Raw genomic sequence first — 26,776 nt, forward strand, 5'->3', positions numbered from 1 at the left:
GCCGCAGAAAGGAGGCTGCCTGCAGTGCGCCTGGGGTGGACAACCAGAGCAGGATGCTTTCTGTGTGGGGCTGTGTCAGAGCTGACAGGGCTTTTGGAGTTGGGAGTACTGCCTTAGTCCCAGAAAGGTCCCAGTGTCCTCTCTCTATGCCACCCTTATTGGGGATCATTCAGATGGAAGCCTGGGCTTTGGTCTGACACAGTGCCATCTGGAGTTCCCTTTGTGCTGCCCGGTGGGATGTGGGAAAGATGCATGCTGCCGGTTGCTGGATCAAATGAAGAAGTTGTGCTCCTGGGTGTGCAAAAGTGTACAGGAGCTGACAAGTTTCTCCCACAGATGCTGAGGGACGCGCCTGATGTCTTTGTAAGGCCCTTTCAGTTGACCCTGTAAGGTCCTGGTGAATCGGAGTGATTCCTGAAGAATGGAAGAGACTCATCTCCCTCCTGCGTTCAAGAAATGAAGAAGGAAGTTCAGAGGAACTTCAGGCTGGTTGACCTGATGTTAGTCAGTGGGGAGGAGGTGAAGGCAATCCTCGCAGAAGGCAGTGGGTTTACAAAGCCACCTCAGTTTCCTCTACACTGAAGTGATGTGCCTGGTGGATGACGGGGGGCCGTGACAGTTGATTGCCTTGCCTTTAGTAAAGGCATTGAGGCTTCCTCCCATGGCGCGATCCCAGAGAAACTGTCAAAGAGGACGCAGGGGTGGGCTTGAAAGTGGCTGAATGCAGCGGTGTGGTGAAGTGCCCCGATTGTGTCAAGGCTCGGTAGTAAGGCCAGCACTGTTCAGCGCCTGCATTAGAAAGCTGGGCGATGGTAGAGATCCCAGTGAGTTTGCAAATGGTAGAAGATGGGAAGGAGCAGCAGATGGCCCAGGTGAATAGTCCTCGTTTGTGAAGGATGTGGAGAGGCTGGGTTGTGTGTCACAGAGGGACATCCAGAGGCAGCATGAGAGGAAAGTGAAGTCCTGCAGATGGGAAGCAGTAACAGGGAGCAATGGAAATGAGAGGGTGGCAGCCAGCTTTGCTGAGAAGGACCTGGGTTTTGCTGTTGGCGAGCAAGGTGATGGTAGGGCAACAACGCAGCCGTGTGACAAAAGAGTTCATCGTTCTCCAGAAGGCCGTTGGGAAGAGCATCGCTAGCACGCTGGAGGATGCACTCTTTTATTTCTGTTTAGTGCAGGTGATTCAAGTTTAAGTTTCCCAGGTGGAAGACAGTCATGGCTATGGTGGAGCAGCTCCAGTGCAGGGTTTCCCCAGTGCTGATGGGCCTGGAGCTTCCTTACGATGTGGAGAAGCTGAGACAGCAGGCAGTTTTGAGTCGGGACACAAGGATACTCTTGGTAGATCTTGTCCTTGCGTATAAATCCCAGATGTTAGGGAAGGATGAGAAGAGAGCCAGCCCTTTTGCATGACCGTCTGCTGCCAGAAGAAAGGACAGTGGACAGCACTGAATTTGAACCTTCCTTGGAAGAGAAAGGAAGCTTTTCCCAGTGTGAGGGGGGCAAGGGATGGAACAGGTTACCCAGCAGAATAATTGGTGTAGTCCCTGTCATTTGAGGTACTGAAAATATGGGCAGAGTTCCCTGTCTGACAGCTGTACCTGAGTGTGCTTGAGCGGGACAGTAGGACAGCGTGGTCACTACAAATTCTTTGACAGGTAAAGGATTCTGTGTCTGTGGTTTTTTGGTCATTATAGGAGAATCCTGCTGGGGTGTGCTGCCATGGAGAGGTTGTTTCAGTGGACATGGGCAGAAGGGCGTTGGTGTGCCCAAGAGTTTGTGTGGGCAAGCATAGATGTTGCGTGATGTGCTGGAAGCCCAGTTGCTGCCCTAACTGTTCTTGCTGGTACCATTAGTGGCAGGGGAGGTCATGGAGCCCCCTTGGTCCCATCCTAATGGCCTCTTGAGCCGTGTCTTTCGAATGGGAGAAGTGTGAAGAGCATTTGCTGAAGAAAGGATGGAGAGAATTGTGAGGCTGGTGTGCAAGAGAACTTTATTGAGGAAAATACATGAAAGGAAGGAGCACGAAGACTGAAAGCCAAGGCCTTAAGTGCATGTAGCATGACCATCAGCATCACTGTAGAGAAAGAAAAGGATTTAGAGAAGTACGTTCAAGATATTAAATTTTTCAGAGGCCCTCCTTGTAAGCAGTGTTGTCAGGTCCCGTTCCCTGCTTGCTTCTTTGTTACGAGGAATGAAGAGCCATGGTTGAAGAGGTGCTGATGCCATGTGCTGTCAGTGACCCAGAGGTGCGTGGTCAGTGCGTGAGGCGCGTTGCAGGGTGCAGGTGTTTGGTGTCAGGGTGTGGGCGCAGGCCCTTAGCAGGGGTAGCGGGCTCTCCCGCCGTTGAAGCAGCCCAGGCCTCCGAAGCCGAAGCCGCCGGAGGAGATGGACACTCCCTGGGCGTCGAGGGCGCTGCCCACGGCAGCTGATGCGGAGGATCCGACGGCGGTGCTCTGGGGGAAGGAGCTGAGGATGGGTCCCGGCAGGGTGACCAGCACGGCAGGAGGCTGGATGACGACTTGGGAGTCCTGGCACTGCCTGACACAGGGCTCGTTGCAGCTGTTAGCCAGCGGGGTGGGTCCCCCACTGCAGGGGCGGCAGAGGTCGTAGCAGGACATGGCTGTGGGGTGGAGGGTCTCTGCAAGAGAGGGTGTTGGGTGAGCGGAGGGTGTTAAAGGGTGAGGGAAGCAATGCCATTGGGTTCTCAGTCTGCGGGGAGGCCTGGTTTGGAGTTGTGGGGAGCATGACAGAGAGGAGGTGAAAGGGTTGCAGAGTTTGGGGGCAGAGCAAGATATGGAGAGTTTGGCCAGGTGGGGTGGCCAAAGAAAGGCAGCGGAAGGTTCAGGCTCACCTGGAAGATCTGAGAGGAGAAGGTGTCAGGAGAGCGGTGTGAGGGAGGGAGGCCCAGGGCCGGCTTTTATGCTGCTGTGTGAGTGCCTGAGGGCTTGGAGAGAGCCTCTGCGCATGGCAGCATTGTGCAGTGAGCATCTGTTACATGCCTATGCTTGACCAGTGATGACACGATGCGTTTTTGTCTTCCCCAAATGCTTTCATTTCCTTCTCTTGTGGTTGCATTCCTTTGACCCTGTTGGTAGTGTTCACGTGGGACTGGTATTTGAGTCCCAGCGTGCTGAAAGTGTGAGTGGTGGGTGGGTATCAGGAGTGAGGTCACCGTGTGGCACTTGTGGTGGTGGTTTGTGGCTGTGTTATGAGGTGTGTACGCCATGTCCTGGCATCCTTGTTAAGGTGGTCCAGGCTTCTGTGCCTCTTGGGCTTTATTGCCAGTGGAATTGCATTGCCTCCTTCCTTGCCTTTGTCCCACGTGACAAAGCAGTCTTCAGCCCATCTCCCTCTCCCCCTGGGAGCTCTGCCTGCTCAGGTGTCTGCTGCCCCTGGTGCCTGCAGAGGTGCAGCCGCAGAAAGGAGGCTGCCTGCAGTGCGCCTGGGGTGGACAACCAGAGCAGGATGCTTTCTGTGTGGGGCTGTGTCAGAGCTGACAGGGCTTTTGGAGTTGGGAGTCCCAGAAAGGTCCCAGTGTCCTCTCTCAATGCCACCCTTATTGGGGATCATTCAGATGGAAGCCTGGGCTTTGGTCTGACACAGTGCCATCTGGAGTTCCCTTTGTGCTGCCCGGTGGGATGTGGGAAAGATGCATGCTGCCGGTTGCTGGGTCAAATGAAGAAGTTGTGCTCCTGGGTGTGCAAAAGTGTACAGGAGCTGACAAGTTTCTCCCACAGATGCCGAGGGACGTGCCTGATGTCTTTGTAAGGCCCTTTTCAGTTGACCCTGTAAGGTCCTGGTGAATCGGAGTGATTCCTGAAGAATGGAAGAGACTCATCTCCCTCCTGCGTTCAAGAAATGAAGAAGGAAGTTCAGAGGAACTTCAGGCTGGTTGACCTGATGTTAGTCAGTGGGGAGGAGGTGAAGGCAATCCTCGCAGAAGGCAGTGGGTTTACAAAGCCACCTCAGTTTCCTCTACACTGAAGTGATGTGCCTGGTGGATGACGGGGGGCCGTGACAGTTGATTGCCTTGCCTTTAGTAAAGGCATTGAGGCTTCCTCCCATGGCGCGATCCCAGAGAAACTGTCAAAGAGGACGCAGGGGTGGGCTTGAATGTGGCTGAATGCAGCGGTGTGGTGAAGTGCCCCGATTGTGTCAAGGCTCGGTAGTAAGGCCAGCACTGTTCAGCGCCTGCATTAGAAAGCTGGGCGATGGTAGAGATCCCAGTGAGTTTGCAAATGGTAGAAGATGGGAAGGAGCAGCAGATGGCCCAGGTGAATAGTCCTCGTTTGTGAAGGATGTGGAGAGGCTGGGTTGTGTGTCACAGAGGGACATCCAGAGGCAGCAGGAGAGGAAAGTGAAGTCGTGCAGATGGGAAGCAGTAACAGGGAGCAATGGAAATGAGAGGGTGGCAGCCAGCTTTGCTGTGAAGGACCTGGGTTTTGCTGTTGGCGAGCAAGGTGATGGTAGGGCAACAACGCAGCTGTGTGACAAAAGAGTTCATCGTTCTCCAGAAGGCCGTTGGGAAGTGCATCGCTAGCACGCTGGAGGATGCACTCTTTTATTTCTGTTTAGTGCAGGTGGTTCAAGTTTAAGTTTCCCAGGTGGAAGACAGACATGGCTATGGTGGAGCAGCTCCAGTGCAGGGCTTCCCCAGTGCTGATGGGCCTGGAGCTTCCTTACGATGTGGAGAAGCTGAGACAGCAGGCAGTTTTGAGTCGGGACACAAGGATACTCTTGATAGATCTTGTCCTTGCGTATAAATCCCAGATGTTAGGGAAGGATGAGAAGAGAGCCAGCTCTTTTGCATGACCGTCTGCTGCCAGAAGAAAGGACGGTGGACAGCACTGAATTTGAACCTTCCTTGGAAGAGAAAGGAAGCTTTTCCCAGTGTGAGGGAGGCAAGCGGTAGAACAGGTTACCCAGCAGAATAATTGGTGTAGTCCCTGTCCTTTGAGGTACTGAAAATATGGGCAGTGTTCCCTGTCTGACGGCTGTACCTGAGTGTGCTTGAGCGGGACAGTAGGACAGCGTGGTCACTACAAATTCTTTAACAGGTAAAGGATTCTGTGTCTGTGGTTTTTTGGTCATTATAGGAGAATCCTGCTGGGGTGTGCTGCCATGGAGAGGTTGTTTCAGTGGACATGGGCAGAAGGGCGTTGGTGTGCCCAAGAGTTTGTGTGGGCAAGCATAGATGTTGCGTGATGGGCTGGAAGCCCAGTTGCTGCCCCAACTGTTCTTGCTGGTACCATTTGTGGCAGGGGAGGTCATGGAGCCCTCTTGGTCCCATTCTAATGGCCTCTTGAGCCGTGTCTTTCAAATGGGAGAAGTGTGAAGAGCATTTGCTGAAGAAAGGATGGAGAGAATTGTGAGGCTGGTGTGCAAGAGAACTTTATTGAGGAAAATACATGAAAGGAAGGAGCACGAAGACTGAAAGCCATGGCCTTAAGTGCATGTAGCATGACCATCAGCATCACTGTAGAGAAAGAAAAGGATTTAGAGAAGTACGTTCAAGATATTAAATTTTTCAGAGGCCCTCCTTGTAAGCAGTGTTGTCAGGTCCCGTTCCCTGCTTGCTTCATTGTTACGACGAATGAAGAGCCATGGTTGAAGAGGTGCTGATGCCATGTGCTGTCAGTGACCCAGAGGTGCCTGGTCAGTGCGTGAGGCGCATTGCAGGGTGCAGGTGTTTGGTGTCAGGGTGTGGGCGCAGGCCCTTAGCAGGGGTAGCGGGCTCTCCCGCCGTTGAAGCAGCCCAGGCCTCCGAAGCCGAAGCCGCCGGAGGAGATGGACACTCCCTGGGCGTCGAGGGCGCTGCCCACGGCAGCTGATGCGGAGGATCCGACGGCGGTGCTCTGGGGGAAGGAGCTGAGGATGGGTCCCGGCAGGGTGACCACGACGGTGGAGGGCTGGATGACGACTTGGGAGTCCTGGCACTGCCTGACACAGGGCTCGTTGCAGCTGTTAGCCAGCGGGGTGGGTCCGCAGGGGCGGCAGAGGTTGTAGCAAGACATGGCTGTGGGGTGGAGGGTCTCTGCAAGAGAGGGCGTTGGGTGAGTGCAGAGTTCTGAAGGGTGAAAGAATCAGTGGTGTTGGATTCCCAGGGAGTGGGGTGTCGTGATGTGGAGCTGTGGGCAGTGTGGCTGTGGGGAAGCAGGAAGGCTACAGGGGGTGGGAGCAGAGGAGTTGTGGAGAGCTGGGCCTGGTGCGGTGGGTGAAGGAGGGCAGCAGGGTGCAGACTCACCTGGAGGCTTGCAGAGGAGAAGGTGTCAGGAGAGTGGTGTGAGGGAGCGAGGCGCAGGGCCGGCTTTTATGCTGCTGTGTGAGTGCCTGAGGGCTTGGAGAGAGCCTCTGCGCATGGCAGCATTGTGCAGTGAGCAGCTCTTGCGTGCCAGAGCCTGGCCAGTCATGAGGTGGGGTGTGTTTGCCTTCCACAGCTCTCCCTTTTCATTACCTTTTGTTGTGGATTTGATCCTTTGACCTTGTCGGCAGTTTTTAAGGGAAAATGACAATTTTGTTGCATTTACTTGGAAGGTGTGTCTCATGATGGTGGCTGGGAGATGCACGTCAGGCATGGAAGAGTTGTGGTCTCAGGAGTGAGGTCACAGCGTAGCACTGATGTAGGGTGGTTTGTGTGGTGCCTTGTGTGGTGAGGATCCCATTTCGCGGTGTGGAAGTCAGAAACAGAAGCTGTGGGATCCCTGTGGAGTCGAATTTCAGTTGGCTGTGGCCGTTTCTCTGCATGGCCTTTGATGGTTGCCGTGAGGATTTGGAGATTGCACAGGGAAATTGGAAGCATGCATGCTACGTGGAGATGCAGCCGTGAGCCGCTCCCGGCCATGTGGTCAAGCACATGGCTGAAGGTTGCAGGCCGTAGAATGATAGAATGATAGAATCGCAAGGTTGGAAAGGACCGACAAGATCATCTAGTCCAACCGTCCTCCCACCACCACTGCTACCACAGGCCACTAAATCAGATCTCATGCCCCCGTTCAGCTGAGGTGAGTGCTCTGTGGCTTGCTGCTGAGGTGAATGGCGCTTGTTGCTAAGGAAGATGAAGAGAAGTAGGGTGGACGTGCTCAAGGCTGTGAGGTTGGCCTGGTTCTCCCCATGAATGCTGAGGGAGCCATGAGATGTCCTTGCAAGGGTGCCGTCATTTGTCTTGGAGAGGTCAGAGCGCCTGGGAGGGGCTTGTGATGTGCGGGACAGAGCTCATAGCCCTGCTGTCTTGAAGGAGAAGGAAGAAGGAAGAGTGGCAAAATAGATATCTGTGGAAGTGTCCTGTGCCGCTGGGGAAGTGAAGAGGAAATCCCGGACTGTGTTGCCATATGCCAGAGGAAGAAGAACATGATGGGGAGTGCTCAATGTGGATAGCTGTCATGGGATTCCCTCCGACTGGCTAAGAAGTGGTGGGAATAGAGAGCACGAAAGGGCAAACCTACCTGTGTTTTTCTACTTTGAAGTGAGCAGCTTTGCGCATGAGGGCGTGCAGTGCCTTTGCCTTTAGCGAAGGCTTTGAGGTTTTCTCCCTGGATGTGCTGATGGGCAAAGTGTGTGCGATCTGTAGAGGGAAATGGATGCTGAGTTGGTCTGTAAAGTGGCTGAACACAAGGGTCCGGAGGTCTGAGGTGAGTAAAACAGAGTCGTGATGTTGTGAGTTCGTAGCTGTTTTGGCCAAGACTGGGAAGTGAGGCCAGTGCTGTTCAGTATCATCATGAAAAGCCAGGGTGATGGGACTGGAGCTGACTTTGGACAGCCTGCTATTCCTGACTGCTCTTGAGCAGTGCAATTGGACTATTTCCCTTTCTCTGTAGAAGATAATATGTGATGAGCAGAATGCCATCTGCCAGCCACCAGTGCTCTTGTTGACAAGGTGACGTGGTTGCAAGAGGAGGTCGCGGGGCCCTTTTGGACCTAACATGTTCATGTCTAGAGCCATGTCTTCGTAGTGGGTGAAATGGAAAGAGCATTAAGCAAAGGAATGAAGAGGAGGAATCTGCTGCTGGCATGCATGAGAACTTTATTGAGGAAAACACACTATAAGGAAGGATCCACTTGGTGATCATCAAGTGGAAAGCTGACGATGTAAGGTGCAGAGACAGAAGGAAGTAAGTGCCCTCATGATTGCAGACGGCCTGTTCAGAGGCTGTTCCCTGCTTGCTTGTTTTGTGCCATGAGAAGAAGATCCATGGCTGGTGTGGCCTTGTGCCATGGGTGAGACGGAGACTTGAGCTCAGTGCGTGAGGCGCATTGCAGGGTGCAGGTGTTTGGTGTCAGGGTGTGGGCGCAGGCCCTTAGCAGGGGTAGCGGGCTCTCCCGCCGTTGAAGCAGCCCAGGCCTCCGAAGCCGAAGCCGCCGGAGGAGATGGACACTCCCTGGGCGTCGAGGGCGCTGCCCACGGCAGCTGATGCGGAGGATCCGACGGCGGTGTTCTGGGGGAAGGAGCTGAGGATGGGTCCCGGCAGGGTGACCACGACGGTGGAGGGCTGGATGACGACTTGGGAGTCCTGGCACTGCCTGACACAGGGCTCGTTGCAGCTGTTAGCCAGCGGGGTGGGTCCCCCACTGCAGGGGCGGCAGAGGTTGTAGCAGGACATGGCTGTGGGTTGGAGGGTCTGTGCAAGAGAGGGTGTTGTGTTAGTTGGGGGTTTTGTGAGTGTAAGGAGCTGTGCTGCGGTGACCAAGGGAGAAGGGAGAAGTGGGTTCAGGTGCAGGGAGTGTGGCAGTGGGGTGGTGCAAGATCTGGAGGCAGAGGAGTTGTGGAGAACTTGGGCAGGTGGGGCAGGGATTGAAGGGAATGGGGTTGCAGGCTCACCTGGAAGATCTGAGAGGAGAAGGTGTCAGGAGAGTGGTGTGAGGGAGCGAGGCCCAGGGCCGGCTTTTATGCTGCTGTGTGAGTGCCTGAGGGCTTGGAGAGAGCCTCTGCGCATGGCAGCGTTGTGCAGTGAGCAGCTCTTGCGTGCCAGAGCCTGGCCAGTCATGAGGTGGGGTGTGTTTGCCTTCCCACAACACTTCCTTTTCATTTCCTCGTGTTGTGGATTTGATCCTTTGACCCTGTTGGCATTTTTGAGTGTGACTGGAGTGACGAGGAAGGCGCATCTCTTGGAAGATGTTGGAAGGCTTGTGCAAAGCTTTGGAGGAGTGATGTGGCCTCGTTAGTGATGCCATCGTGTGCTACTCATGCAGTCGTGTTTGTGGCCACTTTGTGAGGTGCGGACCCCATTGCAGGCATCCTTAGAGGGCTGTTCTGTGATTCCCAGGTGCGTTTGGCTTGAGACGCTGCTAGTTGCACTGCACTGCACTCCCTGCCTGCCTTCTACTGAATTTGCTTTCCTTGAGCTTAGTGGTTGTCTTCTGCATTGGGTGTGCTGTGTCAACACCTTGATTCCGTTTTTGCTTTGAAAATTGTGTTTTGGAGCAAGGAGGCAGGCTTTTTTGTGCTGTTTCAGCATCGGGCCATCCATGATGGTTTTGATATCTTTAGACTGAGGAGTGCAATGTGTGGAGTTGAGATGTAGGAGTCGTTTATTGGTGGGTGTGTGAATGGATGAAGCAGCCATGAGCCCCTTCATGACCTCTTCTGGAGAAGATGGAGCAAAGTGGAAAGGGAGGCTGTTGAACGGGATGTGCCTAGGTGTGTGAGGCCTGCTTTCCGGGTGTCAGGCCGGAATGCTGAGGAAGCTGTGTGCAGTGGGTTCAGTGGAGGTGCACAGAGAAGATCAAAGGAGTGGAGTGCGTTTACTGTGAAGAAAGGCTGATGGAGTTGGTCTTGTTCAGCCTGGAGAGAAGTTGGTTCCAGGGAGATCTGAGGGTGGCCTTCCAGTACTTGAAGGGAGCTTTCAGGCGGGGGGGGAGGGAACCATCTTTTTACATGGTCTGCTTGCAATAGGAGGATTTAAAGGATTGAGGAGCAATTTGGTTTAGATGTAAGGAAGAACTTCTTGACTCGGGTGCTGGTGAGGCCCTGGCACAGGCTGCCTGGTCAACCTGTGTGTTGTTCATCCCTGGTTTTTCATTCAAGGCCAGGTTGGATGGGGCCCTGTTGGGAGGCCGTCGGCCCACAGAAGGGATGGTGGTTAAGATCCCTTCCAACCTTCAACGTTCCGCGTTTTATAATGGTATGATTTGAGGCTGTGTCCCATGCCATGCTCATGCAGAATCTGAGGCAGTGTGGGTTAGACAAGTGGTAGACAATTTGTTGTAGATGTAAGGAAGAAATTCTTGACTCAGGCAGTGTAAAGATCTGGCCCAGGCTGCCCATTCTGCTTATGGATTCTTCATCTTTGGTGGCACAGCAGGCCTGCTTGGTCCAGGCCCTGGTCAGCATGATCCTGGGGGCCCATCCGTCCACAGCAGGGATGGTGCTTAAGTTCTCTTCTAACCTTCACCGTTGTGTGATTGTGTAATTGCCTGATTTAAGCTGGTCTCCCATGCTGTGCTCATCCAGAAGCTGAACCAGCATGGGTTGGACATGTGGAGAGCCAGGTGGACGGAAAGCAGCTGGCTGAAGGCCTGAGCCCAGAGCCTTCTAATGGAGGGCAGCAAGTGCAGTTGAAGGCCATTTGCTCGTGTTTACCCCTAAGCGGAGTGTTAAGGGTCTCTTGTCTGGGACGCAAGCTGATCTGACATCCCGTAGAGCTGTGCATCATGTGGTATGAGTTGTTTTTCCAGCAGCTCTGCTTTTTGTGTCCTTTTCTTGAGGACGTGCCCATGTTGCACCGGCGGCACCTTTCAAGTGAGTGCGCTGGAAGCCAAAGGAGCGATGTTGCACCTTCGTGTCACGGCACGCGGAAGTAGTGGCCAAAGCACCGAAAATGAGCAGTGTTGACAGTGAGGTCATGGCTTGGCACTTGTGCAGCATGGTTTGTGTCTCTGTTGTCAGAGGAGCTGCCAGCTCCAAACAGCCCTGTAAGCCTGGTCTGGGCCTTCTAGGTATCCTGCTTTGGAGATGATGGCACATGCTTTTATGAGAACATTGACCACTTAGTTGCTGAAGTGTACTGAAGAGGCATAATTTCTATGATATTGAGCAAAGGTATTCATAGTCTTTTTCTTCATAGAGGCAATGTATTGGGACCCTTTTGAAACAGACCTGATGGTTTCTAGAGCCATGTCTTTGTAGTGGGTGAAGTGGAAAGGGCATTGGGCGAAGAAAGAAAGAGGAGGAATGTGATGCTGACATGCAAGAGAACTTTATTGAGGAAAACACACTAAAAAGAAGGATCCACTTGGTGATCGCCAAGTGGAAAGAGCACAATTTCAAGTGCAAGGACAGAGGAAAGTTAAAACAGTCGTGTTTCCAGGCAGCGTGGTCTGATGTTGTTCCATGCTTCCCTGTTTCGTGCCCTGAAAGGAAGAGCCATAGCTGGTGAGCCGAGGTGGCATCAGTGACCCAGAGGTGCCTGGTCAGTGCGTGAGGCGCGTTGCAGGGTGCAGGTGTTTGGTGTCAGGGTGTGGGCGCAGGCCCTTAGCAGGGGTAGCGGGCTCTCCCGCCGTTGAAGCAGCCCAGGCCTCCGAAGCCGAAGCCGCCGGAGGAGATGGACACTCCCTGGGCGTCGAGGGCGCTGCCCACGGCAGCTGATGCGGAGGATCCGACGGCGGTGCTCTGGGGGAAGGAGCTGAGGATGGGTCCCGGCAGGGTGACCAGCACGGCAGGAGGCTGGATGACGACTTGGGAGTCCTGGCACTGCCTGACACAGGGCTCGTTGCAGCTGTTAGCCAGCGGGGTGGGTCCGCAGGGGCGGCAGAGGTTGTAGCAGGACATGGCTGTGGGGTGGAGGGTCTCTGCAAGAGAGGGTGTTGGGTGAGTGGAGGGTGTTGAGAGGTGAGTGAAGCAATGGCGTTGAGTTCCCAGGCAGCGGGGAGGCCTGGTTGTGGGGAGCATGACAGAGAGGAGCTGGAAGGGTTGCAGAGTTTGGAGGCCGAGCGAGGTATGGGGTATGAGGCAGGGGGTGGGAGCAGAGGAGTTGTGGAGAGCTGGGCCTGGTGCGGTGGGTGAAGGAGGGCAGCAGGGTGCAGATTCACCTGGAGGCTTGCAGAGGAGAAGGTGTCAGGAGAGTGGTGTGAGGGAGCGAGGCGCAGGGCCGGCTTTTATGCTGCTGTGTGAGTGCCTGAGGGCTTGGAGAGAGCCTCTGCGCATGGCAGCGTTGTGCAGTGAGCAGCTCTTGCGTGCCAGAGCCTGGCCAGTCATGAGGTGGGGTGTGTTTGCCTTCCCACAACACTTCCTTTTCATTTCCTCGTGTTGTGGGTTTGATCCTTTGACCCTGTTGGCACTTTTGAGTGTGACTGGAGTGACGAGGAAGGCGCATCTCTTGGAAGATGTTGGAAGGCTTGTGCAAAGCTTTGGAGGAGTGATGTGGTCTCGTTAGTGATGCCATCGTGTGCTACTCATGCAGTCGTGTTTGTGGCCACTTTGTGAGGTGCGGACCCCATTGCAGGCATCCTTAGAGGGCTGTTCTGTGATTCCCAGGTGCGTTTGGCTTGAGACGCTGCTAGTTGCACTGCACTGCACTCCCTGCCTGCCTTCTACTGAATTTGCTTTCCTTGAGCTTAGTGGTTGTCTTCTGCATTGGGTGTGCTGTGTCAACACCTTGATTCCGTTTTTGCTTTGAAAACTGTGTTTTGGAGCAAGGAGGCAGGCTTTTTTGTGCTGTTTCAGCATCGGGCCATCCATGATGGTTTTAATATCTTTAGACTGAGGAGTGCAATGTGTGGAGTTGAGATGTTGGGGTCGTTTATTGGTGGGTGTGTGAATGGATGAAGCAGCCATGAGCCCCTTCATGACCTCTTCTGGAGAAGATGGAGCAAAGTGGAAAGGGAGGCTGTTGAACGGGATGTGCCCAGGTGAGTGAGGCCTGCTTTCCGGGTGTCAGGCCGGAATGCTGAGGAAGCTGTGTGCAGTGGGTTCAGTGGAGGTGCACAGAGAAGATCAAAGGAGTGGAGTGCGTTTACTGTGAAGAAAGGCTGATGGAGTTGGGCTTGTTCAGCCTGGAGAGAAGTTGGTTCCAGGGAGATCTGAGGGTGGCCTTCCAGTACTTGAAGGGAGCTTTCAGGTGGGAGGGGGATCATCTTTTTGCACGGTCTGCTTGCAATAGGAGGATTTAAAGGATTGAGGAGCAATTTGGTTTAGATGTAAGGAAGAACTTCTTGACTCGGGTGCTGGTGAGGCCCTGGCACAGGCTGCCTGGTCAACCTGTGTGTTGTTCATCCCTGGTTTTTCATTCAAGGCCAGGTTGGATGGGGCCCTGTTGGGAGGCCGTTGGCCCACAGAAGGGATGGTGGTTAAGATCCCTTCCAACCTTCAACGTTCCGCGTTTTGTAATGGTATGATTTGAGGCTGTGTCCCATGCCATGCTCATGCAGATGCTGAGGCAGTGTGGGTTAGACAAGTGGTAGACAATTTGTTTTAGATGTAAGGAAGAAATTCTTGACTCAGGCAGTGTAAAGATCTGGCCCAGGCTGCCCATTCTGCTTATGGATTCTTCATCTTTGGTGGCACAGCAGGCCTGCTTGGTCCAGGCCCTGGTCAGCATGATCCTGGGGGCCCATCCGTCCACAGCAGGGATGGTGCTTAAGTTCTCTTCTAACCTTCACCGTTGTGTGATTGTGTAATTGCCTGATTTAAGCTGGTCTCCCATGCTGTGCTCATCCAGAAGCTGAACCAGCATGGGTTGGACATGTGGAGAGCCAGGTGGACGGAAAGCAGCTGGCTGAAGGCCTGAGCCCAGAGCCTTCTAATGGAGGGCAGCAAGTGCAGTTGAAGGCCATTTGCTCGTGTTTACCCCTAAGCGGAGTGTTAAGGGTCTCTTGTCTGGGACGCAAGCTGATCTGACATCCCGTAGAGCTGTGCATCATGTGCTATGAGTTGTTTTTCCAGCAGCTCTGCTTTTTGCGTCCTTTTCTTGAGGACGTGCCCATGTTGCACCGGCGGCACCTTTCAAGTGAATGCGCTGGAAGCCAAAGGAGCGATGTTGCACCTTCGTGTCACGGCACGCGGAAGTAGTGGCCAAAGCACCGAAAATGAGCAGTGTTGACAGTGAGGTCATGGCTTGGCACTTGTGCAGCATGGTTTGTGTCTCTGTTGTCAGAGGAGCTGCCAGCTCCAAACAGCCCTGTAAGCCTGGTCTGGGCCTTCTAGGTATCCTGCTTTGGAGATGATGGCACGTGCTTTTGTGAGAACATCGACCACTTAGTTGGTGAAGTGTACAGAAGAGGCATAATTTCTATGATATTGAGCAAAGGTATTCATAGTCTTTTTCTTCATAGAGGAAATGAATTGGGACCCTTTTGAAACAGACCTGATGGTTTTTAGAGCCATGTCTTTGTAGTGGGTGAAGTGGAAAGGGCATTGGGCGAAGAAAGGAAGAGGAGGAATGTGATGCTGGCATGCAAGAAAACTTTATTGAGGAAAACACACTAAAAAGAAGGATCCACATGGTGATCGCCAAGTGGAAAGAGCACAATTTCCAGTGCAAAGAAAGAAAGTTTAAGCAGTCGTGTTTCCAGGCAGCGTGGTCTGATGTTGTTCCATGCTGCCCTGTTTCATGCCCTGAAAGGAAGAGCCGTAGATGGTGAGCCGAGGTGGCATCAGTGACCCAGAGGTGCGTGGTCAGTGCGTGAGGCGCGTTGCAGGGTGCAGGTGTTTGGTGTCAGGGTGTGGGCGCAGGCCCTTAGCAGGGGTAGCGGGCTCTCCCGCCGTTGAAGCAGCCCAGGCCTCCGAAGCCGAAGCCGCCGGAGGAGATGGACACTCCCTGGGCGTCGAGGGCGCTGCCCACGGCAGCTGATGCGGAGGATCCGACGGCGGTGCTCTGGGGGAAGGAGCTGAGGATGGGTCCCGGCAGGGTGACCACGACGGTGGAGGGCTGGATGACGACTTGGGAGTCCTGGCACTGCCTGACACAGGGCTCGTTGCAGCTGTTAGCCAGCGGGGTGGGTCCGCAGGGGCGGCAGAGGTTGTAGCAGGACATGGCTGTGGGGTGGAGGGTCTCTGCAAGAGAGGGCGTTGTGTTAGTTGGGGGTTTTGTGAGTGTAAGGAGCTGTGCTGCGGTGACCAAGGGAGAAGGGAGAAGTGGGTTCAGGTGCAGGGAGTGTGGCAGTGGGGTGGTGCAAGATCTGGAGTCAGAGGAGTTGTGGAGAACTTGGGCAGGTGGGACAGGGATTGAAGGGAATGGGGTTGCAGGCTCACCTGGAAGAACACAGAGGAGAAGGTGTCAGGAGAGTGGTGTGAGGGAGGGAGGCCCAGGGCCGGCTTTTATGCTGCTGTGTGAGTGCCTGAGGGCTTGGAGAGAGCCTCTGCGCATGGCAGCGTTGTGCAGTGAGCAGCTCTTGCGTGCCAGAGCCTGGCCAGTCATGAGGTGGGGTGTGTTTGCCTTCCCACAACACTTCCTTTTCATTTCCTCGTGTTGTGGATTTGATCCTTTGACCCTGTTGGCATTTTTGAGTGTGACTGGAGTGACGAGGAAGGCGCATCTCTTGGAAGATGTTGCAAGGCTTGTGCAAAGCTTTGGAGGAGTGATGTGGCCTCGTTAGTGATGCCATCGTGTGCTACTCATGCAGTCGTGTTTGTGGCCACTTTGTGAGGTGCAGACCCCATTGCAGGCATCCTTAGAGGGCTGTTCTGTGATTCCCAGGTGCGTTTGGCTTGAGACGCTGCTAGTTGCACTGCACTGCACTCCCTGCCTGCCTTCTACTGAATTTGCTTTCCTTGACCTTAGTGGTTGTCTTCTGCATTGGGTGTGCTGTGTCAACACCTTGATTCCGGTTTTGCTTTGAAAACTGTGTTTTGGAGCAAGGAGGCAGGCTTTTTTGTGCTGTTTCAGCATCGGGCCATCCATGATGGTTTTAATATCTTTAGACTGAGGAGTGCAAATGTGTGGAGTTGAGATGTTGGGGTCGTTTATTGGTGGGTGTGTGAATGGATGAAGCAGCCATGAGCCCCTTCATGACCTCTTCTGGAGAAGATGGAGCAAAGTGGAAAGGGAGGCTGTTGAACGGGATGTGCCTAGGTGTGTGAGGCCTGCTTTCCGGGTGTCAGGCCGGAATGCTGAGGAAGCTGTGTGCAGTGGGTTCAGTGGAGGTGCACAGAGAAGATCAAAGGAGTGGAGCGCGTTTACTGTGAAGAAAGGCTGATGGAGTTGGGCTTGTTCAGCCTGGAGAGAAGTTGGTTCCAGGGAGATCTGAGGGTGGCCTTCCAGTACTTGAAGGGAGCTTTCAGGTGGGAGGGGGATCATCTTTTTACACGGTCTGCTTGCAATAGGAGGATTTAAAGGATTGAGGAGCAATTTGGTTTAGATGTAAGGAAGAACTTCTTGACTCGGGTGCTGGTGAGGCCCTGGCTCAGGCTTCCTGGTCAACTTGTGCCTTGTTCTTCCCTGGGGGCTTTCATGGCCAGGTTGGATGGGGCCCTGTTGGGAGGACGTCAGCCCACAGAAGGGATGGTGCGGCATAGGAAGTTCTGCACAAACATGCTGAAGAACTTCTTTACAGTGAGGATGACGGAGCACTGGAACTGGCTGCCCAGGGAGGTGGTGGAGTCTCCTTCTCTGGAGATGTTCAAGATCTGCCTGGACGCCTACCTGCGCGACCTACTGTCGGGAACCTGCCTTGGCAGGGGGTTTGGACTCAATGATCTCTGGAGGTCCCTTCCAACCCCTACAATTCTGTGATTCTGTGATTCTGTGAAGAGCCCTTCCAACCTTCACCGTTTCGCATTTGTGTAATGGTATGATTTGAGGCTGTGTCCCATGCCACGCTCATGCAGAAGCTGAGGCAGTGTGGGTTAGACATGTGGAGGGCTTGTGGTGGACGGAAAGCAGCTGGTGGGAGGCTGGGCCCAGAGCCTTGTGATGGAGGGCAGCAAGTGTAGTTGGAGGTAAGTTCCACCTGCTTACCAATGGACTGTAAAGGATCTGCTCTCCATGCTGCGTGCTGCTCTTGCATCGCAGAGTGTTGCGTGTCATCAGTTATGAGTTGCTCTTCCAACAGTCTGCCTTTGTGCATACCTGAGGACGCATCCATTTGGCACTGGTGGCACATTCCAAGTGAGAGTACTGGAGGGCAGAGGAGGGATTTGGCACGTTGGTGTCAGAGGATGCGGAAGATTCTGTGTCCAAAGCACAGAAAAGGAGTCAGCGAGGTCATGGCTTGGCACTTGTGCAATAGGGTTTGTGCCTTTGTTGTTAGAGGAGCTGCCAATTGCAAACAGCCGTGGGAGCTTGGACTGGGCATTCTGGGTGTCCCAGATTGGAGAAGATGGCTCTTCCCTTTCTGAAATGAATATCCACGTCATTCCCCAAGGGATCCCAATAGGCGTAATTTCTAAGGATTTCTGCCAAGATTTTCCTAGTTTTTCTCCATATGGTTCTGGGGAAAACGTCTAGCACAGATATAGGCAAAGACAGTAAGCGTTGAGTGAACTGTTGCCTCACAAGTCCAACTCAAAGGCTTTTTTCAACTGTGGTTCTGCACCAGAGGGCAGTGGGCATGGAACAGGTTTCTAAAGGGTGTGAGATGCACCATGGCTGCGGGATTTCAAGAAACATTGGGCAATGCCTTCGGATCCACCATTTAATTTTTAAGGAGCGCGTTGTGGAGGCATGAGTTGGACTCAGGTATCCTTGCGGGTCCCTTCCAACAGCCCCATCCTTGGGTACTGTCTGATTCCACTGCATTTGTTCCCTCCCTGAGCTCGTTGAGCTGGTTAGCCAGCCTTTAGCTCTTGTCTTCCCCACTGGGCGTGCTGCATGGCTGGCTGGATGCCCCTTGATGTTGGAAGGCTGTATCTGGGAGAAAGGAGGCTGCCTGTTTTGTGCCATGCCTGCTTAGGGCCCTCCTTGGAGCTGTTCAAGCAGGCAGGGGAGGGCTGTTTGTGAGAGCAGGACGCTGTCCTCACATGCCTGGTGCAGGGCTAGCATGCTGTGTGATGTCAGGACTGCTGCACTGGAATTCCCTTTTCCTGGGGAGAAATCACACACATTCACAGCGTGGACGTCAGTCTGGCACAGTTCTTGATGGGGGTCTGCTGGGCTGGTTGTTGAGATCTGGGATGAGCTGTGAGGGTGACGAGGCAGAGGGTGAGTGGGTCTGTCAGAAAGGGCGGGTTGGTGAAACACAGCAGTTGAGTTGAGTGTCAAGGAGTGAGGCTATTTTCTTGCCCTGCATTTGTTGTTCAGAATGAGGATTGGAGTAATTCCTAGGTGAACTCTGTGGATGCAGTCTGTCATGGTTTGAGGTGACCGTGGTGGTATTTGTGTCCCAAAGGGTAAATGAATGTGTTGGACTGTCCATAGTCAAGAGAGTGAGTGTTCTTCATGTGTGCTGACCCAGAGGTGTTGTATGAGAGAGCATGGGCAGAAGAGCGTCAATGTGGCCAAGACTTGATTAGTGTAGGAGTAGATAATGTATTATGTGCTGAAGGCCATGTGCCAGGCACCAAAGCTCTTGTTGGAGACACAGTTGCAAGAGGAGGTTGTTGGGACCCTTTTGTAGCAGACCTGATGGTTTCTCGAGTCGTGTCTTTGTAGTGGGTGAAGTGGAAAGGGCATTGTGCAAAGCAATGAAGAGGAGGAATCTGAGGCTGACGTGCAAGAGAACTTTATTGAGGGAGAGACACTAAAAGGAAGGATCCACTTGGTGATCGCCAAGTGGAAAGAGCACAATTTCAAGTGCAAGGACAGAGGAAAGTTTAAGCGGTCATGTTTCCAGGCAGCCTGGTCTGATGTTGTTCCATGCTTCCCTGTTTCATGCCCTGAAAAGAAGAGCCATAGCTGGTGAGCCGATGTGGCATCAGTGACCCAGAGGTGCCTGGTCAGTGCGTGAGGCGCGTTGCAGGGTGCAGGTGTTTGGTGTCAGGGTGTGGGCGCAGGCCCTTAGCAGGGGTAGCGGGCTCTCCCGCCGTTGAAGCAGCCCAGGCCTCCGAAGCCGAAGCCGCCGGAGGAGATGGACACTCCCTGGGCGTCGAGGGCACTGCCCACGGCAGCTGATGCGGAGGATCCGACGGCGGTGCTCTGGGGGAAGGAGCTGAGGATGGGTCCCGGCAGGGTGACCAGCACGGCAGGAGGCTGGATGACGACTTGGGAGTCCTGGCACTGCCTGACACAGGGCTCGTTGCAGCTGTTAGCCAGCGGGGTGGGTCCGCAGGGGCGGCAGAGGTTGTAGCAGGACATGGCTGTGGGGTGGAGGGTCTCTGCAAGAGAGGGTGTTGGGTGAGCGGAGGGTGTTGAGGGGTGAGTGAAGCAATGGCGTTGAGTTCCCAGGCAGCGGGGAGGCCTGGTTGTGGGGAGCATGACAGAGAGGAGCTGGAAGGGTTGCAGAGTTTGGAGGCAGAGCGAGGTATGGGGTATGAGGCAGGGGGTGGGAGCAGAGGAGTTGTGGAGAGCTGGGCCAGGTGCAGTGGGTGAAGGAGGGCAGCAGGATGCAGACTCACCTGGAGGCTTGCAGAGGAGAAGGTGTCAGGAGAGTGGTGTGAGGGAGCGAGGCCCAGGGCCGGCTTTTATGCTGCTGTGTGAGTGCCTGAGGGCTTGGAGAGAGCCTCTGCGCATGGCAGCGTTGTGCAGTGAGCAGCTCTTGCGTGCCAGAGCCTGGCCAGTCATGAGGTGGGGTGTGTTTGCCTTCCCAAAACACTTCCTTTTCATTTCCTCGTGTTGTGGGTTTGATCCTTGACCCTGTTGGCATTTTTGGGTGTGACTGGAGTGACGAGGAAGGCGCATCTCTTGGAAGATGTTGGAAGGCTTGTGCAAAGCTTTGGAGGAGTGATGTGGTCTCGTTAGTGATGCCATAGTGTGCTACTCATGCAGTTGTGTTTGTGGCCACTTTGTGAGGTGCGGACCCCATTGCAGGCATCCTTAGAGGGCTGTTCTGTGATTCCCAGGTGCGTTTGGCTTGAGACGCTGCTAGTTGCACTGCACTGCACTCCCTGCCTGCCTTCTACTCAATTTGCTTTCCTTGAGCTTAGTGGTTGTCTTCTGCATTGGGTGTGCTGTGTCAACACCTTGATTCCGGTTTTGCTTTGAAAACTGTGTTTTGGAGCAAGGAGGCAGGCTTTTTTGTGCTGTTTCAGCATCGGGCCATCCATGATGGTTTTGATATCTTTAGACTGAGGAGTGCAATGTGTGGAGTTGAGATGTTGGGGTCGTTTATTGGTGGGTGTGCGAATGGATGAAGCAGCCATGAGCCCCTTCATGACCTCTTCTGGAGAAGATGGAGCAAAGTAGAAAGGGAGGCTGTTGAACGGGATGTGCCCAGGTGAGTGAGGCCTGCTTTCCGGGTGTCAGGCCGGAATGCTGAGGAAGCTGTGTGCAGTGGGTTCAGTGGAGGTGCACAGAGAAGATCAAAGGAGTGGAGCGCGTTTACTGTGAAGAAAGGCTGATGGAGTTGGTCTTGTTCAGCCTGGAGAGAAGTTGGTTCCAGGGAGATCTGATGGTGGCCTTCCAGTACTTGAAGGGAGCTTTCAGGTGGGAGGGGAATCATCTTTTTACACGGTCTGCTTGCAATAGGAGGATTTAAAGGATTGAGGAGCAATTTGGTTTAGATGTAAGGAAGAACTTCTTGACTCGGGTGCTGGTGAGGCCCTGGCTCAGGCTTCCTGGTCAACTTGTGCCTTGTTCTTCCCTGGGGGCTTTCATGGCCAGGTTGGATGGGGCCCTGTTGGGAGGACGTCAGCCCACAGAAGGGATGGTGCGGCATAGGAAGTTCTGCACAAACATGCTGAAGAACTTCTTTACAGTGAGGATGACGGAGCACTGGAACTGGCTGCCCAGGGAGGTGGTGGAGTCTCCTTCTCTGGAGATGTTCAAGATCTGCCTGGACGCCTACCTGCGCGACCTACTGTCGGGAACCTGCCTTGGCAGGGGGTTTGGACTCAATGATCTCTGGAGGTCCCTTCCAACCCCTACAATTCTGTGATTCTGTGATTCTGTGAAGAGCCCTTCCAACCTTCACCGTTTCGCATTTGTGTAATGGTATGATTTGAGGCTGTGTCCCATGCCACGCTCATGCAGAAGCTGAGGCAGTGTGGGTTAGACATGTGGAGGGCTTGTGGTGGACGGAAAGCAGCTGGTGGGAGGCTGGGCCCAGAGCCTTGTGATGGAGGGCAGCAAGTGTAGTTGGAGGTAAGTTCCACCTGCTTACCAATGGACTGTAAAGGATCTGCTCTCCATGCTGCGTGCTGCTCTTGCATCGCAGAGTGTTGCGTGTCATCAGTTATGAGTTGCTCTTCCAACAGTCTGCCTTTGTGCATACCTGAGGACGCGTCCATTTGGCACTGGTGGCACATTCCAAGTGAGAGTACTGGAGGGCAGAGGAGGGATTTGGCACGTTGGTGTCAGAGGATGCGGAAGATTCTGTGTCCAAAGCACAGAAAAGGAGTCAGCGAGGTCATGGCTTGGCACTTGTGCAATAGGGTTTGTGCCTTTGTTGTTAGAGGAGCTGCCAATTGCAAACAGCCGTGGGAGCTTGGACTGGGCATTCTGGGTGTCCCAGATTGGAGAAGATGGCTCTTCCCTTTCTGAAATGAATATCCACGTCATTCCCCAAGGGATCCTAATAGGCGTAATTTCTAAGGATTTCTGCCAAGATTTTCCTAGTTTTTCTCCATATGGTTCTGGGGAAAACGTCTAGCACAGATATAGGCAAAGACAGTAAGCATTGAGTGAACTGTTGCCGCACAAGTCCAACTCAAAGGCTTTTTTCAACTGTGGTTCTGCACCAGAGAGCAGTGGGCATGGAACAGGCTCCCTTAAGCAGTGCAGATGCACCATGGCTGCTGGATTTCAAGACACGTTGGGCAATGCCTTCAGATCCACCATTTAATTTTTAAGGAGCACGTTGTGGAGGCATGAGTTGGACTCATATGTTTGTTGTTCAGAATGAGGGTTTCAGTAATTCCTCGGTGAACTCTGAGGACGCAGTCTCTCGTGGGCTGCAGACCTGAGTTGTTTGTGGGGGTATTTGCATCCCAAATGGTAACGGAGTGTGTCGAGCTGTCCGTAGTGAAGAGAGCAATTTTTCTTCATGTTCTTTTTAGGCGTGTGTAATTCTTGGATTTGTGGAGATCAGGAAGGTTCTACATGAGTTGAATGAACCTGTAGAGTTGCACCCATGAGTGGTGAGGGTCTGGTGTGTTGACCATGCTGACATCAATTACGTTGGAAGGATCAGTGGAACGAGAAGCGGTTTCTGTAAACTGTAAGAGACTCTTGCTGTTCCCATCTTAAAGTAATGAAGAATGAAGACGGATGGAAGTTCAGCCTGGTCGGCCTGACATTAGTCCCGGGGAAGGAGGTGGTGGAAATCCTCCCAGAAAGTACAGCCGTGCACAGAATGGCTCAGAAGTTGTTGGAAGTAGAGAACAAAGTTGCGCACGCCCACCTCAGATTTTCAGCAGTAAAGTGATTAGTTACGTGCATGAAGGGGTGAAGTGACATTTGATGCCCTTGCCTTTAGGAATGGCTTTGAGGCTTCCTCCCATGACACGCTTTATAGGCAAACTGTCAGCAAACTGCTCAGGTAAGTAGATGCTGAGATGTTCTTAGAAGTGTCTGAAGGCAGGGATCTGGTGGTGTGAGAGGAGTGTCAGAGACCTGATGTGGTGAGTTCCGAGTTGTCCAGGCCAAGACGGGGAAGTGAATGAAAGGGAAGTGAAGAGAATGACGTTCAGTGTCTTCACCAAACGCCTGGGTGCGGGGACTGGACGTGATTGTGGACAGCCTGCTATTGCTGACTGTGCTTGAGCGGGGCTGTTGCACTTTAAGAAATGAAGACGATAGCACAAAAAGAAAGGATTCTGTGACCATGTTTGTTGTCAATCTGAGTGAATCTTGCCCAGGTGGAAAAGGAATCAAGTGTGTGCTGACCCAGAGGTGTTGTATGAGAGAGCATGGGCAGAAGAGTGTCAATGTGGCCACGACTTGATTAGTGTAGGAGTAGATAATGTATTATGTGTTGGAGGCCATGTGCTAGGCACCAAAGCTCTTGTTGGAGGCACGGGTGCAAGAGGAGGTGTTAGGGCCCTTTTGTAGCAGACCTGATGGTTTCTCGAGCTGCGTCTTTGTAGTGGGTGAAGTGGAAAGGGCATTGTGCAAAGCAATGAAGAGGAGGCATCTGAGGCTGACTTGCAAGAGAACTTTATTGAGGGAGAGACACTAAAAGGAAGGATCCACTTGGTGATCGCCAAGTGGAAAGAGCACAATTTCCAGTGCAAGGACAGAGGAAAGTTTAAGCGGTCATGTTTCCAGGCAGCCTGGTCTGATGTTGTTCCATGCTTCCCTGTTTCATGCCCTGAAAAGAAGAGCCATAGCTGGTGAGCTGATGTGGCATCAGTGACCCAGAGGTGCCTGGTCAGTGCGTGAGGCGCGTTGCAGGGTGCAGGTGTTTGGTGTCAGGGTGTGGGCGCAGGCCCTTAGCAGGGGTAGCGGGCTCTCCCGCCGTTGAAGCAGCCCAGGCCTCCGAAGCCGAAGCCGCCGGAGGAGATGGACACTCCCTGGGCGTCGAGGGCGCTGCCCACGGCAGCTGATGCGGAGGATCCGACGGCGGTGTTCTGGGGGAAGGAGCTGAGGATGGGTCCCGGCAGGGTGACCACGACGGCAGGAGGCTGGATGACGACTTGGGAGTCCTGGCACTGCCTGACACAGGGCTCGTTGCAGCTGTTAGCCAGCGGGGTGGGTCCGCAGGGGCGGCAGAGGTCGTAGCAGGACATGGCTGTGGGGTGGAGGGTCTCTGCAAGAAAGGGTGTTGGGTGAGCGGAGGGTGTTAAGGGGTGAGGGAAGCAAAGCCGTTGGGTTCCCAGGCAGCGGGGAGGCCTGGTTTGGAGTTGTGGGGAGTATGACAGATAGGAGGTGAAAGTGTTGCAGAGTTTGGGGGCAGAGCAAGGTATGAAGAGTTAGGCCAGGTGTGGTGGCCAAAGAAAGGCAGCAAGGGATTCAGGCTCACCTGGAAGATCTGAGAGGAGAAGGTGTCAGGAGAGTGGTGTGAGGGAGGGAGGGCCAGGGCCGGCTTTTATGCTGCTGTGTGAGTGCCTGAGGGCTTGGAGAGAGCCTCTGCGCATGGCAGCGTTGTGCAGCGAGTAGCTCTTGCGTGGCAGAGCCTGGCCAGTCATGAGATGGGGTGTGTTTTCCTTCCACAGCTCTCCCTTTTCATTACCTTTTGTTGTGGATTTGATCCTTTGACCTTGTCGGCAGTTTTTAAGGGAAAATGACAATTTTGTTGCATTTACTTGGAAGGTGTGTCTCATGATGGTGGCTGGGAGATGCACGTCAGGCATGGAAGAGTTGTGGTCTCAGGAGTGAGGTCACAGCGTAGCACTGTTGTAGGGTGGTTTGTGTGGTGCCTTGTGTGGTGAGGATCCCATTTCGAGGTATGGAAGCCTGAAGCAGACGCTGTGGGATCCCTGTGGAGTCGAATGTCAGTTGGCTGAGGCCGTTTCTCTGCATGGCCTTTGATGGTTGCCGTGAGGATTTGGAGATTGCACAGGGAAATTGGAAGCATGCATGCTACGTGGAGATGCAGCCGTGAGCCGCTCCCGGCCATGTGGTCAAGCACATGGCTGAAGGTTGCAGGCCGTAGAATGATAGAATGATAGAATCGCAAGGTTGGAAAGGACCGACAAGATCATCTAGTCCAACCGTCCTCCCACCACCACTGCTACCACAGGCCACTAAATCATATCTCATGCCCCCGTTCAGCTGAGGTGAGTGCTCTGTGGCTTGCTGCTGAGGTGAATGGCGCTTGTTGCTAAGGAAGATGAAGAGAAGTAGGGTGGACGTGCTCAAGGCTGTGAGGTCGGCCTGGTTCTCCCCATGAATGCTGAGGGAGCCATGAGATGTCCTTGCAAGGGTGCCGTCATTTGTCTTGGAGAGGTCAGAGCGCCTGGGAGGGGCTTGTGATGTGCGGGACAGAGCTCATAGCCCTGCTGTCTTGAAGGAGAAGGAAGAAGGAAGAGTGGCAAAATGGATATCTGTGGAAGTGTCCTGTGCCGCTGGGGAAGTGAAGAGGAAATCCCGGACTGTGTTGCCATATGCCAGAGGAAGAAGAACATGATGGGGAGTGCTCAATGTGGATAGCTGTCATGGGATTCCCTCCGACTGGCTAAGAAGTGGTGGGAATAGAGAGCACGAAAGGGCAAACCTACCTGTGTTTTTCTACTTTGAAGTGAGCAGCTTTGCGCATGAGGGCGTGCAGTGCCTTTGCCTTTAGCGAAGGCTTTGAGGTTTTCTCCCTGGATGTGCTGATGGGCAAAGTGTGTGCGATCTGTACAGGGAAATGGATGCTGAGTTGGTGTGTAAAGTGGCTGAACACAAGGGTCTGGTGGTCTGAGGTGAGTAAAACAGAGTCGTGATGTTGTGAGTTCGTAGCTGTTTTGGCCAAGACTGGGAAGTGAGGCCAGTGCTGTTCAGTATCATCATGAAAAGCCAGGGTGATGGGACTGGAGCTGACTTTGGACAGCCTGCTATTCCTGACTGCTCTTGAGCAGTGCAATTGGACTATTTCCCTTTCTTTGTAGAAGATAACATGTGATGAGCAGAATGCCATCTGCCAGCCACCAGTGCTCTTGTTGACAAGGTGACGTGGTTGCAAGAGGAGGTCGTGGGGCCCATTTGGACCCAACATGTTCATGTCTAGAGCCATGTCTTTGTAGTGGGTGAAATGGAAAGAGCGTTAAGCAGAGGAATGAAGAGGAGGAATCTTCTGCTGGCATGCATGAGAACTTTATTGAGGAAAAAACACTAAAAGGAAGGATCCACTTGGTGATGACCAAGTGGAAAGCTGACGATGTAAGGTGCAGAGACAGAAGGAAGTAAGTGCCCTCATGATTGCAGACAGCCAGTTCTGAGGCTGTTCCCTGCTTGCTTGTTTTGTGCCATGAGAAGAAGATCCATGGCTGGTGTGGCCTTGTGCCATGCGTGAGACGGAGACGTGAGCTCAGTGCGTGAGGCGCGTTGCAGGGTGCAGGTGTTTGGTGTCAGGGTGTGGGCGCAGGCCCTTAGCAGGGGTAGCGGGCTCTCCCGCCGTTGAAGCAGCCCAGGCCTCCGAAGCCGAAGCCGCCGGAGGAGATGGACACTCCCTGGGCGTCGAGGGCGCTGCCCACGGCAGCTGATGCGGAGGATCCGACGGCGGTGCTCTGGGGGAAGGAGCTGAGGATGGGTCCCGGCAGGGTGACCAGCACGGCAGGAGGCTGGATGACGACTTGGGAGTCCTGGCACTGCCTGACACAGGGCTCGTTGCAGCTGTTAGCCAGCGGGGTGGGTCCCCCACTGCAGGGGCGGCAGAGGTCGTAGCAGGACATGGCTGTGGGGTGGAGGGTCTCTGCAAGAGAGGGTGTTGGGTGAGCGGAGGGTGTTAAAGGGTGAGGGAAGCAATGCCATTGGGTTCTCAGTCTGCGGGGAGGCCTGGTTTGGAGTTGTGGGGAGCATGACAGAGAGGAGGTGAAAGGGTTGCAGAGTTTGGGGGCAGAGCAAGATATGGAGAGTTTGGCCAGGTGGGGTGGCCAAAGAAAGGCAGCGGAAGGTTCAGGCTCACCTGGAAGATCTGAGAGGAGAAGGTGTCAGGAGAGCGGTGTGAGGGAGGGAGGCCCAGGGCCGGCTTTTATGCTGCTGTGTGAGTGCCTGAGGGCTTGGAGAGAGCCTCTGCGCATGGCAGCATTGTGCAGTGAGCATCTGTTACATGCCTATGCTTGACCAGTGATGACACGATGCGTTTTTGTCTTCCCCAAATGCTTTCATTTCCTTCTCTTGTGGTTGCATTCCTTTGACCCTGTTGGTAGTGTTCACGTGGGACTGGTATT

General features: G+C 53.8%; 1 protein-coding gene and 7 pseudogenes across 1 annotated transcript; all 8 read right to left on the reverse strand.

Moving 5' to 3' along the window:
* Positions 1-2,315: 2,315 nt before the first annotated feature.
* Positions 2,316-2,966, reverse strand: LOC128091622 (feather keratin 1-like; annotated as a pseudogene).
* A 2,751-nt stretch (positions 2,967-5,717) lies between these two features.
* On the reverse strand, positions 5,718-6,368 carry LOC128091647 (feather keratin 1-like; annotated as a pseudogene).
* Positions 6,369-8,294: 1,926 nt separating this feature from the next.
* Positions 8,295-8,597, reverse strand: LOC128091627 (feather keratin 1-like). The gene has a single exon (XM_052704964.1). The coding sequence runs from the start codon at positions 8,595-8,597 to the stop codon at positions 8,295-8,297; it is 303 nt and encodes a 100-aa protein (XP_052560924.1).
* A 2,870-nt stretch (positions 8,598-11,467) lies between these two features.
* LOC128091637 (feather keratin 1-like) lies at positions 11,468-12,148 on the reverse strand (annotated as a pseudogene).
* Positions 12,149-14,669: 2,521 nt separating this feature from the next.
* Positions 14,670-15,308, reverse strand: LOC128091644 (feather keratin 1-like; annotated as a pseudogene).
* A 3,558-nt stretch (positions 15,309-18,866) lies between these two features.
* LOC128091639 (feather keratin 1-like) lies at positions 18,867-19,547 on the reverse strand (annotated as a pseudogene).
* A 3,848-nt stretch (positions 19,548-23,395) lies between these two features.
* On the reverse strand, positions 23,396-24,049 carry LOC128091642 (feather keratin 1-like; annotated as a pseudogene).
* Positions 24,050-25,975: 1,926 nt separating this feature from the next.
* On the reverse strand, positions 25,976-26,626 carry LOC128091621 (feather keratin 1-like; annotated as a pseudogene).
* Between the last annotated feature and the right edge of the window lie 150 nt (positions 26,627-26,776).

Source organism: Tympanuchus pallidicinctus, unplaced genomic scaffold, assembly GCF_026119805.1.
Source record: "Tympanuchus pallidicinctus isolate F22 unplaced genomic scaffold, pur_lepc_1.0 scaffold5, whole genome shotgun sequence".
NCBI lineage: Eukaryota > Metazoa > Chordata > Aves > Galliformes > Phasianidae > Tympanuchus > Tympanuchus pallidicinctus.